Raw genomic sequence first — 17,416 nt, forward strand, 5'->3', positions numbered from 1 at the left:
TACAATTTCTTTTAAAAAAAGTAGAAATTAATGAAAAAAATGAAAAAGTGTAAGCATCCTCTGACATAGTATACTGAAGTTGGATCTGAAATGTGGAATCATTGCATAAAAGTAACTTGGGTAGTGGGAGTCTGAAAGGATATTGACATGTTCTTAGTGTTCTGATCTGTCAGCACATTGTTCTTAACGCAGGTCCCTGGAGAGTTATGTACGTACCGTTTATTTGCACATTGTAACATATTGCTTCACAGCTTCACTGCAATAATAGTGTTGTTTGAAATGTGCTCTGGATTTTACTCCATGTGCAGGATTAGGCAAGCTGGTCCAGAGGGGTATGTCATACATAAGCAGTTGACACTGTGCTCTGGGATACGTTGCTATTGTTAATTTGTAGAGAACATGATTAATTATGGAATGTCTCAATATAATTAAGGAAATAGGACAGCTTAAAAATATTTATAGTACCATTTTCTGCTCCCACACAGGATTATGCTGTCTCCACAGTCCCTGTTCATGATTCTTTGCATCTGAAGAGTTTTTGCAGCATGGCTGGGCCAAACCTGATTGCCATTGGGTCAAGTGAAGCTGCACAGAAAGCCCTCAAGGTAAAGAGCATATGAAAATTTTCTTTAAACAGCAAACTTTGGTTGGGTAGTTCTTAATCTCTGCTCAAGGATGCTGGAGTTTTAAATATGTGCACAGCAATGAAAGAGGAAATTGGTGCCTACCTTGTATATACAAGCCAGAGAGAATGTTTCTATCAGGTAAGAGAACAGTGATATTAATTTAGCTCAAGCTATGTATATTAGTTTATAAAATGGAATACGTGGGTTATTATTTACAGTTCTGTTGTCTGAAAGTGACAATTTGTTGATAGGAGGGGGAAGAAGACATCATCAGAGTAGTAGGAGACATTGGAGTCACCTGCTCTAGTGGAAGGTGGAGCCCATGGTTCTTTGCAACCCAAACCACTCTGCGGTTCTGTGTTTACTTCAGATGCTGCTGTGAGAACATGTGGCTTTTAAAATTGCCAGAGGAGACGTAAAAAGTATGGCAGGAGGAAGGAGGAGGGAGAGGGGCATGGTCCCAGTTGTACAAACGGCCCAAATGTATGCATTTTTCACAGAATAAAACAATTCTGTCACTGCAGCCATAGGGCTTGGGGGCCAGAGCTCCCCATCCCTCCACCAGGTGGCTGCAGAATCAAGGATCCCATCAGAATGTCGTGTCATAGCAGTGAGGCTCCAGCAGAAAGCGGACAGAGCTGTTCTCCTGAGTCTTGCCCTTCTCTCGAGGCTTTGAACAGTTCAGTTTGAAGTGAGGTTGTGAATCTGGGTCTCTTTGCTGACAGACTTGCTAGCCAGTAACACACTCTGCAACAGGTCAGCACTGTACTACCACTGTCATGGTTCATGGGAAATGCCCATTGCTGCTGTGGTTTGTACTGAGCTCAGTGGCTTGCACTGCATGTGTACAGAGGGTTTTGAAGATGTGGGCACAGAGGTGCCTGAGGCCATGAATCTCATTACATGTGTAGGTAACATGAAAGATCAGCATCTCTGCTCCTGCCTGATAGCACAGCTGCAGGCACTGATGCTTTGCAGCAGAAGCTTATGCTGAAGCACCAAAACAGCAAAGTGTAGCCATGGCTTTACCTGATGTGAAGCTTGAGGGAGTTTGTCTCTGTGATACAGGCTGGGTCCTACCATCCTGTGCTCTTTGTTTTGAGATGCAGGTAAATCAGAGTGTGTCTGAAAGCACTGGAGCTTTTTTTTAATCAATACTTGCCTTTAAAGGTTTAACCAAAATTTACTTATTGGTGATGACTGCAAGTCCCACATTTTCAGCTTATGATTACACTTATTACTTTGCCACTAAATAAGAACATAAGTACATGCACTGTTCTTCAGTTTTGCAGAAGCTTCAGTGATGCAGTGTCATCACTAATGCGTGGACAAAATCAGCTGTATGTGGGGAGGAGTGGAAGTAGCTGTGCTTAGCTGGAGTGAGAAAGTAGTCCTCCGTAATCCTCTCAGTTGAAAGGCACCTTACTCAACCTGACTTATATCTCTTGTTCTAATTATACAAAATTTATTTTAAAGAACAGCAATGCTATCGGTGCCCAAGGCTACCAATCTGAATCTGTGCCACACAGAATGTGTACTATGGAAGTAACATGTAGCTCTGATATTAACATCACTTCATCCTAAAGAGCTTTGGAACCCATACTGCATTTGTGGTGCATGTACCTCCTTGTTTTCTGCAAACTAGTGGTACTTATTATTTTAATACATCTGTAATTGTCTGTAAGATGGAAGCCTGAAAACCTTTTCATTCTTATTGCTGTGCAGAGATTTTTTCTTGCATATTTATCTACCAATTTTTGTGAATTTCCTTCACGGGCATAATCCTAGGACTTTACATTTCCCAACAGCATCATTTATTCCATCAGAGCTCAGCAGAGACTTGTTGTTTGTTTTTCCTTCTCTCTCTTGTGACAGTTGAAGATTTAAAATGTCTTAGTGCCCTGCTGAGATAAAACCAACGTTTCAAATCTGCTCTCCCCTGCAGGATGCTGCTTGAATTATGGAGAAGAGGAAAGTGCGATTTTGGCTGCCTTAGATTTGCAGCCTGACAGCTATGAGGGAATAGGATAGCAGCCTGATTGCTCTGATGAGCAGTGAGTGTGAGTGGAGGTAGGGAGCCTCCTCTCAAACAGGAGGAAACAGGAGGAAACAGGAGGACAGTCCTGTGGATCCCTGTGTGGCTTGAAGTGGCTGCAAGTCTGTTTGTTCACTTGAACGTGCTGTGGAAGTTACTGTCTCATTAGAAATCGCTGCACGAAGCTCTGGGAGTACATTCCCAGCCTCTGCTCTGCCCTGAGGAATTTATGACAAATGGCTTTGGTTGAAAAGGTCTGATGTTCCTGATGCCGTGAGATTGATTTAGTCTGGGGTGGAAAGTGCCCTGCATCTTTCCCTGTGAAATATGCACTATCCCAGATATTCAGGCTCAGGCTCAAAACACCTCGTGAGCACCAGCCTGATGGAGTTTGCAGATATCCAGACAACCCTACTCTTGTATAGAGTGTTTATAAACATGAGCAAAATTCAAGTACAATACTGGTTGCTCAAAGCTGCAATTTGAACCTGAGCCAGCACTAATCTGAGAACTCATCATTCTGATTAAGGCTTTTTGCCCAGCTTGGCTAATCATGTTGCAGTGCATAAATGTAGCTGTTGCAGCCAAAAATATTTTTTGGGTGAACTGATGAAATGATGCTGATAACTAGCCATCAGGTAGATACCACCATTAATCAAGGTACAGTGGAAAGCAGATTTATTTTGAAGAGGATGTGCTCATTGATAAGATAAACTAGCAGTCTGTTGTTTAAAAAATATATGCCAGTTTTCAGTGTATTTCTGTGAATCAAAGACTGAGTAGCATATTCACGTATGCATAGGAATCACATCTGCTCATATGCTGCGAGCTGGAGTTCTCAGAGAAATTGTTTGAAAACATGTAAGTAGTACGTCTCCCTTGGAAATACTAGCAGTGGTAATGCTGCGTATCGCAGCTTTGTCCAATTGTTGAATTCCTGCTTTTTGACCCAAGTGATTTTTGTATTTGTTTGTTTCATTTTTAATGAAAAAATACTGCAGTGAGTGATCAGTGTCTTGCAACCTTGTGGAAATAAAACTGCAATTTCTATAAGGTGTTGATACTGAGAATTAACAGCTGCTGGCTGGCTTTTGGCCGGTGAATGGAGTGATAGCAGTGCCTGTCCACCTCTCCTCCCAGCCTGTGTGGCCCTGCTGTCCCTGGGCTCCAAGTCACCTGCCTGGGGCAGCCCTCAGTGTGGCTGCTGTAGGAGATTGCTGTTGGGAGCCTCTCCTTGGTGGCTGCCTTCTGCACTGGAAATCCTGTTGAGCAAGAAAAGCAATTGAGCTGCTTTTGAGCACCTGTGGTAGTTACATTCATTTTGTCCTCCAGTGTGTCTTGGTGGCCAACAAGTGAGCTGCTGTGCTAGGCTAGGCTAACATTTATATTTAAAATAGGGGTTTTTTGTTTGAAAGACAACAGTTTTTCTTGATTGTTCTTGCCATTGCAACTCACGTATCCACACAATTCCTTAAAAATAAAAGAATAAATGAAATCTGGTGCTTGGGTATGGCAGAGTGCAGTTTATCATGAGCTTAGTGCTGTGTGTGTGTAACAGAGAGCACTGCCAGTGAACTATAAAATGAGTGCACAGAGTTTAGGATTATAGAGCACATGCTAGGAGCAGGCAATAAATCACAAGTGACGTTCTAACCATGAAATCCTCTTCAGGCTCTGGCAAGTATAGAATATTTATTTGGGCTGCAGCTGAAAAGCGGCACTCGAGGAAACTTGGTGAAAGAGAGAGGCAAATTAACTACAGAAAGTACTGTGGCCTGCCTTGCTTCCACATCTGAAACATTAGCTTCCCTCTGCTATAGGCAGGGCACATTTCTTTCTTGCAGTTAACCCCATCAGTAATTCTGTAGCTGAATGCTTGCCATGGCTGTTGGGCAGATAATGCCTTGGGGAGGGTTCTGTACTGTTGATGGGGCCAAGAGCTTTCCAGAAGTGTCATCTCTGGGCTCCAGTCTTGTGGTGCTGGAGGGGCCAGGTAGTGGGCACAGTGCTGCCAGCACGGCTTGGTGCCCTGCTGCCCACATCGTGGGGCACAACCCAGGTTCTGGCCCAGATGGCAGGGGATGAGAACCAGCCAGTCAGGTCGGGCTTCAACAACAAAGGCAAATTATAGGATTGCATGGAGAATGGTGATCCAGCATCTGATGTGAACTAGAAAGGCTGTGTTTGTGTCCCTCATATAGTCTGATTGGATGGCACAGAGCACCGGTCCCTCTGCTTTCCCTGGTGAGTGACGACTTGGATAGTGCTGATGGGCACCTCTTTCAGCTTAGGAACTTGTCTATGGCCAGGCCATCCTGTCCCCACACAAGTAGCTCAGTAGCAATCCCAGGGTATCTGAGAAGTTCCCTGTTTCAGTATCTCCTGTTGGGAGCAGTGCTGTTCATTCATCTCCTGATGTATTCCCCAGAGGACACTATTACAAACACAACTCCTCTGTTTTGACAGAGGCCAAGGGAGGCTGACCAAAACTGCATTGTAAGCATAAAGGAGAAGGAAGTCTCTTTTGGGCAACTGGGCCCTTGGTCTGTATCCAAAGCTGTGATCACAGCAGGGCTTTTAATGACTTGGGTGCAAGAAGTTGCTAGAGTGTTGGCAGAGTTGCCCCCTCCCCATGATTAAATGCCTTTTGTTCTCATTGTGGCTTGGCTAACCCTAGTCCCTGCAGTGTGCCAGCTTTAAGAAGCAGAGTGCTGTTAGCCTGCATTGCAACAGGGATGCAATGCCTGCATACAAGCTATGGAATTTCTGGCCCAGCTGCAGAAGCACTTCTGGAATGGGCAACTAGGGGAAAGCATTATATATCCTTTGTGCTTACAATGCATCCTGTATCCCTGGGCAGAACAGAAAGGCTCAGAAAAGCTGCTTTTGCTATTGTCATAAAATCATAGAATTGCTCAGGATGGAAAAGACCTTAAAGATCATCAATCCAACTGCTTGTCTGTACAGGGGCTTTCTTTTCTAGTAAAGCAAAAGTTAGAACAAACATATTGTCTCTTATTTCTTAAGAATTCATCATTTGTACCTCTGCTTATTCCCCACATGAAGTCATCATCCTCTATTTATGATATCACAAAGGGTTGCTGTGGAAATGATTGCTAATGTTAATAATCCAAAGAGGACGACTTCAGGTAGGGAATTAGCAGAAAGTGCAGATGAGTGTGGACATGTATGTAATGCTGCAGCAGAGAAGGTAATAAAATCCAGAGAACAGCTGTCAACCTGCTCCTTAGTATAACTCAGAAACAGAGACGTCATTTGCTGCTCCCAGCCTTATAGATAGGAAAATTAGTCAATGTATAAGATTCTGAACACTTTCCTTTAGCTCATAGTTGCTCACTCTGGATCAGGTCCTGTGAGACATTGCATACTTTCAGCTCCTTCTGACTTTCCATTACTTCACAAGTGTGGGGTGTGGGGTGTCCCAGAGGACACAGTCTTCACTGGGTACCGCATGGCCTGCTGCTTTATAAGACAACTCTTTGTGGGTTCTTTTAATTAAGATTGGGTGTTGTAATGATTTTCTTCTGTATAATTGAGTGTCAGCATTGTTCAGTTTGCAAACAGGCTGGAGAATTGAGTCTTTTGGAAGTTCCAGATTCGAAAGTGTTTTTATAGAATAGAGCGTGCTGTATGAGGTTGTTTGTGTTTTTCTTAACAAGGTGAGGCAGGTGTCCCTTTAAGCATGTGTTTGTCACTGCCGTGAGGCTATGCAGCCTGGGTAGCTTCTGGTTAGCAGGGTAGATGCATTCCTCTGACAGGTCTGACATGTGAGCAGATCAGGCTCTTCAAACTCTGCCCTCTGGTCCGCCCCTCTGCCTGCTTGCCATCACTGTTGTCACCATATGCTGGGAAGCCGTGCGTTCTGTGTAGAGCCACAGTGCATGGGCAGGCATAACATCAGCTTGGCCCTCCAGCCCCTCTTCATCCCTACAGTGTTGTTTTCCTTCTCCGGTGTCGATGATTTCTCCAGACATGAAGAGGCAAACTTGAGGAACTGAAGAAGCAGAGACAGGACAATAAAGCAGTGAATGAAAGTCAATGTAAATAAATGTAAAATGATGTGCAGCATGGACTGGGAGAATGACAAAGTGAGCTTCACATATGACATGATGTGCCCTGACTGATGGTTACTGCAGAAATAAGATGCTAGACTCACTGAGATTGTCAGCTAAGCTGAGAGCCAGGCAGAAAACATCATTATGCCAGTAATTAAAGCTGTGGTGTGTCTGCATGTTGGCTGCCACATGCCCTTTGCATGCACAATCCCTTTGTTCAAAGAAAGATAGAGCAGAGATGAAAAGAGCAGTAGGTGAACAAATATCTGTAACCTGAAAAATACCTTGTATTGGATAAAGAGATAAGCTAAGGAAGCTATGGCTGTCACCTGGAAAAGAGAAAGCTACGAAGGGATGAGAGATGCCTATAAAACCAAGTATCTCTGGTTTATGGCACAGGGCTTACTGTTGCATTGGAAAGAAGAGCAGTTGCTGTGTTGGGCTTTGCTTGGGGGGTGTGGATGTGAGGGATTGCTGCATCCTTCACCCGAGCAGCCCCTGGATGGCAGTGAGGGGGCAGAGTGCATGGCAGAACCTGGCCTGCCTTAAAAGTGCATGTGGTCATCTCAGCTCTGCTGAGATAATAGGCCCTGAACACATACACATTTTTCCTTTATGCATAATGCTGCTTCATATTTAGGATTATTTAGCTTATCCATTACCTCAGTTGTCTGAGGACACACTGTAAAAAAAAAACTATAGGAAAGGCATTTTAGGCTATGCGAATGACTTCAACATAAGGAAAGCATGACTAAGGGCTGAGAGAATGTGCAATGAAAATTACCCTCTCCGGGCTGAAGAAAATTCCCAGAAAACTAGGCATGCGGGAAATGCCTGACTGTTAACATAGCTGGTCATACAATGCATGTGGGCAGAAAGCCAGCCTTCCACAGATGCACTGTGCAAGGGCTACAGGCTTTGTAAACTGCTCATTTCCCAAAAATATGTATTCTGCAGGAGTATATGATAAAAAATAAGTGCCTTGCTTTTATCTCTTTCTCTGCCCCGAAGCCCTGTCTGGCCAGCTGTATGTGCTCAGTGACTTTTTGCCATAGAAATATACAACAGCGTGAGTCTTTAAAATAGCCTGGTTGCATCATTTCTGCACATTTCTGCTTTGTTCGTAGACTCTTCGGGGCACAGGTCTGGGGTTTATTGCCTTAGCGCGCTCTCAACAGATTGATTTTTGAAATTTTACTTCAACGTGCAGATGTAGTTAAAACAGAGAAGAAAGCTTGCATATATGATTTTCTTCTTATCTTAAAAGGTGAGGAAGAGAGAGCAATTTTGTGTTGTCAGAATGCCAGTTCTGCTTTCTTACAGTGATACTGTAGTGAATAGATCCCATCCCCACTGCTGCAACTGTGGACTTAAGCATCCATGATTCTTTGTCTTTTTTTCTCGCTCGTTTTTTCTCTTTGCTAGTTTCTAAATTAATTCAGCCACCATTTTCCAGCTTTTTAGTCTTGAAAGCAGTCCTTCCAGCATGCCTTGCATTTGTCTGCTCAGTTTCCTGAGGCTGGTTTGTGTTTCCTGCAGGACAGTTAGGGCCTTGCATTTGGTCTTCACTTCAGTTTGCTGTGAGTGTTCCTAACTGAAGCATTTCATGGAAGGAAGTGAATGGGAGATGTGTCCATACCCTTCCATTTGAGAATTCATTTGTAATTTATTATGGAAATGTTACTCAGTGAGTCAGTACATTTCTGATGAATTAGCTGTTTTCTGTAGAAAACCTGCAGTACAGGATTTTTTTTTTTCACCACTGAGGACCGGAGAAAGCACAACTTTCTGGGAGCTGAGTGAAATCCAGGCAGTAGTTTTTCTTCTGCTGCTGTGTATATTTCAGTGCAGGTTTAGTAAAAACAATTCCTTAATCCAGACTTAAATAGATTATGTTAGGAAGGAGAAGGAGGCTGCAGGCAGAGGACAAGTCTGCAGGCTGTTACCAGGGAGAGCTGCAGCAGCTCTGCTGGCATGTCACCTGCTGTTGTATGCCTGCAGCATCGAGGAGAGCTTGAACACATGCATCACGGCAATGTAACGGAAGCAAATGCATAAACAGGGAAGTCAAACACATGGAGTACAGTAATAAAAACACATCCGGTGAAGTAAAGATGCAAGGATTGTTTCTCAGCAAAGCACAGTAACCTTTTATGGAGGTAGGTGCAACCTTGGAAACTGAGGAGAGTTTCACAATTGAAGAAAGAACAAGAAATGATAACGCTTCCTCAAGAATGCGTGGCATTCTTCATTACCAGTTTCACGTTCTCCATGGGATGTGAATGACTCAGACTGTGACATGAAAAATGCATCCAGACCTAGAAAGGAATTACTGTAGCAGTATGCGTGTATGTACTGCTTTGGTACTTCACAATATGTTTTAGATGTAGTTATTATAATTAGGTTCCACATGGTATTTCTTATGAATGAGTAGTAGTACAAATGACCCTACTGATAATTTGAAGATAAATTTAACTGTGCCACAGATCTGCTATGTGGTCTAGATCTGTGGGGTTTTGCTGAGAAGGGTAAATTCCCTTGAAGAATTTTGTTAACAGAATAGTGATTTATTTTTAACATAATGCTAATGTGAGTACTTCTAAGCTGGAAAAAAAAAAAAAAAAAGGCTTTTATTTCTGTTTGCATCTTTGCAATGTGTGTGGGAATGAAGGAGAGCTAGGAGGGAAACTGAAGCACTTGAGTTTGCTTAGGCTTTGGGCAGAGCCAAAGCTTTGGGCTTTGTTCACTTCTGCTTTATTCTAGGTCTCTGTCAGAGAAGCTGGTGTAAAGCTGGAATGATACAATGGGGAGTCAGGCTTCTTGTCTCCAGGCTTTTTCCATCTTTACTAAAAAGTTGAGCCTAATCCAAAGCTTGGGATCTCAGGCTTCTCATGTGCTGAGAGTCTCTGTCTCTGAAATTCCCGTCCAAATTTGTGTATAAGCCCTATATTTATAAACCAACCTTCTGAAAACCACCAGCTCTGCTGACAAGGTTATTGTGTTGTCCCCTTGGGAATGAGGATTAACTCGGACATGTCATCTCGCTCCCCAGCACAGGTGCTTGGTGAAAAGTAACTGCTTGGAAAGCAAAAACGAGGTCCTTGAAAAGAGTTAAGATTGGGCTGACATCCAAGTTGGGAACCATTCTTGTCCTGTTTGTGCTAATTCATACTCATTTGATGAGTGTTGAATGATGGCTGCTTTTTTCAAAGGTGGCTGAGCACCTCTAGTTTTCATCAATGTGAACAGGAGGTTTGCATACTCAATGTGCACTACTTAAGGAAAAGACCCCACTGACTGTCCGTTGGGCAGCCTGCTTAATCCTGCCACTTGCAGAAACCATTTGACAGGTTTTCTACTGCTGTCCTTGGGTAGGGTTAGTAGATTCTTCCTTGAAGGCAGAGATAAAAGCAGGTCTCCCTGCTGCATAGCAAAATGGCTCTTGGCTGGCTTGGCAATCGTAGTGGTTTTTTTGAAGGCTCTATTCTTGCATTTATTTGGGCCCACTACAGTGTTTGGTCAATAGTTGTGCTTTGTGTCTCCCGACAGACCATGCAACAGATGAGCGACCACCGCTACGACAAGCTGACAGTGCCCGACGATGCCGCCGCAAACTGCATCTACTTAAACATTCCCAGCAAAGGGCACGTCCTGCTGCACCGAGCCCCTGAGGAGTACCCAGAGAGCGCAAAGGTAAGGGATGTGCTGGGGGCAGCTGGGAGACTGCCGGCATCCCAGCCTCACCAGGAAGTGGCTGGGAACTGAAATTCAGTGCTTTACAGAAAGAGTGACATCCTGCCATGGGAAATATCAGATGGCAAAAGCTTTCAAAAGGTGGGAGGATCTGTGTCTCTCTCCACTGATTTTGTTTGTCTCCTGTACCCCTTCTGCCCAACAGTATTAATGTTTGCAACCCTCTGAGAGCCACAGCCAAATGGCCGCATACACTGTAAATGTTAGCTTGAATTACAGTGAGAAGCATGGCACCCACTGATCAATCTGTGACTACTTCGAATACTTAGGGAAAAGGGAAACTAAGGAGGTATAAAAAGTAATTATTTCTGTGCCATTTCCTTTCCTAAACAGGTTTTTGAAAAACTGAAGGACCACATGCTGATCCCAATTGCCAACACAGAACTGGAGAAAGTAGATGGGTCACTCACCTGTTGCTCTGTGCTTATTAACAAAACTTCAGAATTATGAGTTTACAGAAGTCCCTCCCTTGTAACTGGCAATAATGTTACACACAAGGTAGACAAATCTGTATCCACACTTTTATTGTTTTTATTGACAATCTACTGTACCACTGTGCTACTAACCCTTGTTTACAAATTTTTTGCTTTGTGTATTTTTATGATGTCCTTGCAGATTTTAGGTGGATGTATGCTCTCATTGAGGGACACATAACTCTGAAGTGTGTTAGTCCCGTGGGCTGGCAGAAGAAAATTATAATGGCTAACCCCAAGCTTTAGCAATCTAACTTACCTGTGTGAAATTTTTAAGATGACCAACTAATTCTCAACACTTCAAGCACCTCTGTTGTTTTTGCACTGCTCCCTTCTCCTGTGTTTTTTCTTTCTCTTTCTTGATCTACTCCTTTTATTCCTTTAGTCTTTCACCTCTGTTTCTTTTCACTTTCAATGATGCAAAGTGTCAGTGGGGGTGGAAAAAAGTTCAGAGGACTCATGAACTTGGTATCTCCTGTGGTAAGGAAGCTGAAACAGTGGGCAGTAGTCTACACTCACTGTCTCAGCCATATCACATCGCTGCTGCTGGGTATTGTTAGTTTCAGATGCAAGGTAGCAGCTTGGGAAAACCGTCCTCTGATAGGAGCGTTTGAAGGCAGTACCTGCCTGGGAAACTTGATGACATAAAAAGAATTCACAGTGCAGCCACACAGGACACTGCCTGCAAGTTCAGGTGGCATTTTGCTGCTAATACTCTGTCCTTACACTTTGGTGACAACAGAATAAGAGTTTTCTTTAAAGGCCAGGTGCTGGGGAACATTTGGACCACAAAAATGAAAATCTCAGATGCTTTCAGTAAAGTTGAAGCTATAAAAAATAATCAAAAAAATTGGGGCTTTTAATTTTTTTTTTTTAATTTGTTCCTCCTTTCTGTTGTTTTCTCCTCTTTTGAAGGCCACATACTAGCAAAATTCAAAAGGAAAGGATGATAGAATTGAGTTGAAGGACAGTTATTCCTGGACTATGCACATGAATAAGGGAAGCTATTGTTTCCTGAAAGATTGGTGTGTGTAATTTGCCCTTGGGGTAGTTTTCCTTGGAACAATGACTATCTTAATTTTTAATTGCATGAATATTTACTGTGGTATTCAGTTAAAACAAATACATTTTTTGTAGCAAATTCCACAGCATGTTTACCCGCTGAGTCATACTTTTTTTTGCCACAGTAAAGCGGAGCATACCCCATTGTATTCACATGCTTCTTGTTAAATCATTTGTAAACTACGGATGGAGAAATTCCCAAACAGAGCAGTGGGAACTCTCCAGAGTCTTACGAACAGTCAGAACATGTTTTTGACTTCCTAGGCACCTCCTCCACCTTTCCTGAACCACTTGTGACATGGTGCGAAAGTACAGTCGGAAGTGAGTGGGGAGTCAGTCTGTAGCACAGCAAATAGCACTAACCAAGCACATACTTCAGTATTCTTTGGAAACCTGTGTACTTTTCCACACTGTCATAAGGGAGGAAACACAAGTACGTATATCCGTAGGTACTCCACAGTGCAACTCTCACCTCACCTAGCAGTAATGTGGAGCAAACATCCTGTCAGCCACCAGGATATGTGTCTCATTGTCTGCATGCTGCGATGACAAGAGGCATCATGAGAGAGAGGACAAGGGCAAGCAAACAAAATGTTTTTATGGCTGTGTGCTGTCCCAAAGAATTCTTTCGAGGTTTCCCCTTTGTCTCTTCCATTCCCATGCACCATCATTTCAGTCTGACTCACATGATCAAGCTCTAAGGATGTAAACATTGCAGTGGGAAATCTTTCCCTCTTTCCCTCAGTGCTTTTTAAGTATCTGATAAGGCATCTTGCATTTTAAAATGACTTGATACTCAGCAGAGATTTTGTGCCAAAAAGTAACCCTGCAGTATTTAACTGTGACTGTCTAAAGGCAAGCTTTACCCTTATCTGTATCTGTGGGAGCTGTCATATGAAGCCCGCATGCCCCCTCCCACCTGCCCTGTCTGTACTCCTGAGCCTGGTTACACTTCATTCCCATCCCTTTGCCTTGATTCCTCCATCTTCTCACCCAGGAGTGGGAGCTGTCCTGTGCCAGCACTGGGCTGTGGGGTCTCCATTCCATTTATGCCTCAAAATTTCTGTTGTGTTTTTTCTCCTGACTCTCTTCCTCAGACTATAGTTTCTAGTTTGTGGCATAATTAGTGCTTTTTTCTTTCAGCCACAAAGCAGATTTTCCTCCTGCTGCCTTAGTTCTCCTACTTCAGTTGTTTTTTTCTGCCTCCTTGTTTTTCACTCCATAACAGACTGTCCTAAATTCTTTCCCTTCTTGTGTAGGTGCCGGGTGGGAGAAGAAACCGAGGGGTCTGCTCTTACTTTGAGCTGGAAAGATGAGTGTCAGTATACATAGGGAGTGACAAGGAGAACACTTCTTAGGACAAAATATGGTAGACACTGCTCATAGCTTATGTCTCTGAAAGAAACTGAATGGGTGATAGTGGCTTTCCTTGGTTTCCCCATGGCATGGAGAGGTGAGGCTGGTCTTTCACCTGTTGCTAGTTAGATTTCCCTGCCTTCAAGACTGCATTTTGGTATATGGAAAGAGCAGGGGAATGGCTGAGGGATCTGAATTCCCTATGGTGATGATTTCAAATTGTATATAACTTTTCTGACTTTAGGGGCAGGATTTGGTTGCTTTAAATCACACATGCTTTGTCTCTGTCTTATAGGCTCGTAACATAAAGTTCAAAATTAAATCTTAGTCTGATGCCAAAAGTTACCTGGTTAGTGGAATTGCCCTTACCTCTCTGCTTTTAGCATTGATCTTTATGATGTCATTATAATAAAGCAAAAACACTTAAAGCGCTTCAGTTTGTGCATTTGCAGTATGGTACTAAGAACTAAAATCATGCCAAGTGCTGCTTCTTGCTGTTTGTTACTTTTTCTGTTGTCCAAACAAATAATTTCTTTGCAAGGACATTCCTGCTGTAACACATACATATTTAATGGGTATCCTGTGCATCCTGTCACTAGGACATTTCTCAGATGTCAGCTGTAAATCATCATCTTTAACTGATTTAAATAATAAAATGAAATCCCAAACCAAAAACAAGGAGATGAGACACTGAACTGCCCACAGAAAACATTTGATAACAACTGTCGGGCTGCATGACGTAGCAGGTCAGTGAAGATCTTGTGGTTAATAGCTCAGCAGTGGGGTTTAAATTTACTTGTCAGAGGTTTTTTCATTTTGAGCAAGCAGTTTAGCTTAGATCAAATGAAAGAACTAGAATATGCTTTAAAGGTCTTTAAAAGATATTATCTTTACTGTTAGTGCAAGAAGAGCTGTGATATGTGGGTTTCTCTCTTCAACAGAATGTGAATACAGTATCTCTCTCTGCAATGAAAATGTGAATGTGTTCTGTACTTATATGATAATCTCAAATTCTTCCATTTCAGCATTTTTTGTCACTTCCATGCTAATACACTCGCTTTTGGTCTTAAATAGCTGCCACTATATGAAGCTGTTCTCTGATTTTTGGATGAATTCCAGAGGTCATAGGTACAGAGGTGATAAGTACCACCAAGCTGAGTTTTAAAAATAAACATTCAGTGAAATGCAGAACAACGAATCTGATTTTCTGTTTGCTCACAGTAAATTGGAGATAAAATATGGGAAAAATAAGCTTTTGATTTCACTCAGCTTCTTGAACATTATATTAATCAAGCAGAGCCAAATTACTTCAACAGAAAATACCAACTTTCTTGTGGAGCCATTTGGAGAAAATAATTTACTATTTAAGACTCTATTTTTGTTTTTATCAATGAGGAAACTGAAAAGATAAGACTGCTTAAAGAATGGTATTTGTTAAGTGATTGTGAACAAAGTATAATTGGACCTCATGTATTTTCAGAAAAGGTTTAACTGGATGTATGATGTAACTTGTATAGAGCTGCATGTGAATTGTTAGTCACTGTTTTTTGTTGTATTGTTCTGCAGTGCACAAATATGACTACTAAACACAGAAGTGTTACATTTCATTAAACTTAAAATCTTGTTGCAGTACACAGTTTCCCACTTTCTGTGCCAAAAACATCAACACATTCCATAATCTGTTCTAATAGAGATTTGCACTTTTTTTCCCCTCTTTTTTGACTCTTGCAGTTTCAATACTATATATCCCCATCACAATGGAATAAAGTGTCAATTGTACTGTGAACTGTGTAGTTTTTGCCTCTTATTCTGAAACTGCAAGCACCTGCATTTAATTTAATAATGTTTCTTGACATCTTTTTATTACGAAGCTTGCTACATGCCTAGGAAAAAGCCAGTAATATACAGGACTGTTAAAATCTTTCAGCATGTTAGAAGAAAACTTGGCTCTTTTTTAAAAAAAAAGTTATTTTAGACTTACATTTAAGAATAATGTAGGTAGAGGTATTGGCCAAGTGTTCTAGGTACAGTGGTTGTAATGAATTTTATTATTTCAAGATATCTAAATAGATACTACTGTAGTGCAGTTTGTTTTTCTGTCATGCATATATTTAATGCAAGTTACAACAGTTAAAATGACAAAAGTTGAGTGGCATGACTGTGGTGTTTTAATTCTTAAAGTAGCACTTGTGTCTTTCTCCCCCACAAGATGTCAAGGGAGTTGATTGTATTTCAAATGTTGTGTAATAGTAATATGGCTGATGGCTGTAAGTTTTATATCCAAATATTTCTTCTCATGTGCTACAAATGATGCAGGTGGAGCTAATCTCTGCATGGACCCTTGTGCTCCAATGACATTAGGCTCTGATATCCAGAGTAACGGTACCAGGAGGTAATGCGTGACTCCAGGCCTGGAGGCCGTGGGCATTAAATGCTCGTAGGCCTTCAGTGCCACCTGGTGGCAACCCGAGCTTTAATTGTTCAAGGCCTCAGTGTTGTTGCTTCTATTCTTTTAAGAAATCCAGCATAAAATAATAGTACTGGAGCAAAAGAATTACAGTAGTATAGTTTGTCTAGGAAGATGACTTTAAACAGAGCAGAACTGAATATTCTTGCTGGAGATTGAAGAACAAGTAAAGACGTAGTTAGAGCTAGTCTAATCTAAATACAGCCTTCATACTAATTTAATTACACAGGTTAAATGATTTATACTGCATTGTAGGTTTATATTAGTATTTATAAATCAGTGCTACCTCTGCTGTGGATACATTCCGCTTGGTGCAATTACTTCACATAGTGAACTACGTCATTTAGACGCATCTTTGTGTATCTGTATACAGGAGAGAGTTGGTACCAGTTTACTTGGATTTGTTTCTGAATGTCAGTAATTTAAAATAGTACAAAAGCTATACAACTCTCATTTGCCACATCAACAAGCACCTCATAAAATATTTAAACCTTGAAAAGCAAAATATGACAGTCATTTAAAAAGAAGTGTTCTTTGAGAAATTTAGCTGTAGGATATCAGCAAATCAAGTCTTCCTGCACTGGGTTTGTGAATGTTTCAGGTACAACCTGCCAAAAAAAGCATCAGTCACAGTCTCCTGCATCCTGAATTCCAGATATCCTCATATTCTCAGCTACCTCACCTCACCCCCAAATCCACAAGGCGTAGGCTGATTGCTGTGGGTTTGTCATTTGAAAGCTGCAGTTGTTAGCTCCAGAAATCCATTCAGTTTGGTCAAGGCCCCTGATCTGTGTCTTTGACTGGACCAAAGTATTTGCCTGGAGCTTTCTTCCTCCTCCCTAGGGCAGCACTGCTGTGGAACAGGAAGCTCCCAGGGAGAGGCCTTGCTATGCAGTGAGGCTGCCTGGGGAGAGGCTGATCAGTGTGGGCAGAAGGGGGGGAATCAGCAGCCAGCCATAGTGCTACAAGGCCCAGCGGCCTCTTCTCACAAACCAATAGTGTTACAGTGCTTGCAGGGCCCACGTGTGAGCGATTTGAACAGAGCTTTGTTGTAAGCAGTTTCTGAAACTTCTCTGACTTAGAAATTTCTTCTAAATGTGTGCACATTCATAATTATACAAACCAGTGCAGTGTCTGAAATCTTCCCACCTCCCTTCAAAAAAGAGTTCTCTAGCTCTCTCCTCACTGAGGCTCACTTATCAGTATTGAACTGATGCTAACCTCCTGAAATGAGTATCATACTGAAAGCAGTCTTCTTTCGGATGCTGGGCTCTTAATTCCGGTTTTATTGGCAGTAAATCTGCTAAAATCTATTCTATTATTGAGTTCTCTACCCACAGTTAATTCCTTCCAGCTTGTCCCATGCTGGCCACTGTGATGCAGGGATCCAGAAGCCCAGCTCTTCAGGTGCTGCTTTGAACTGCACCTCTCACCGAGTGGGGTTATTAATATCCTGATTCCAGAGTGCACAGCAGCTATTTTTATCAGAACTATTGTACAGAAACAGCAGAATTCAGCAGAATTCCCCCTGAAGAGGAGCTGGAAGACATTTGGTTAATGACCAAGTG

The 17,416-nt window shown here is 42.1% G+C and overlaps 1 protein-coding gene across 1 annotated transcript in view; it reads left to right on the forward strand.

The window, feature by feature from the left end:
• DDAH1 (dimethylarginine dimethylaminohydrolase 1) overlaps positions 1 to 15,167 on the forward strand; it is a 51,007-nt gene extending 35,840 nt beyond the window's left edge. The window contains exons 4-6 of the mRNA XM_031614704.2: positions 486 to 605; positions 10,287 to 10,430; positions 10,824 to 15,167. Coding sequence (XP_031470564.1) covers positions 486 to 605; positions 10,287 to 10,430; positions 10,824 to 10,940 — 381 coding nt within the window. The 3' untranslated portion in view covers positions 10,941 to 15,167. The remainder of the gene's footprint in view (positions 1 to 485; positions 606 to 10,286; positions 10,431 to 10,823) is intronic.
• Positions 15,168 to 17,416: the final 2,249 nt, after the last annotated feature.

The sequence above is a fragment of the Phasianus colchicus genome, chromosome 9 (assembly GCF_987193195.1).
Source record: "Phasianus colchicus chromosome 9, bPhaCol1.hap1.1, whole genome shotgun sequence".
Classification (NCBI taxonomy): domain Eukaryota; kingdom Metazoa; phylum Chordata; class Aves; order Galliformes; family Phasianidae; genus Phasianus; species Phasianus colchicus.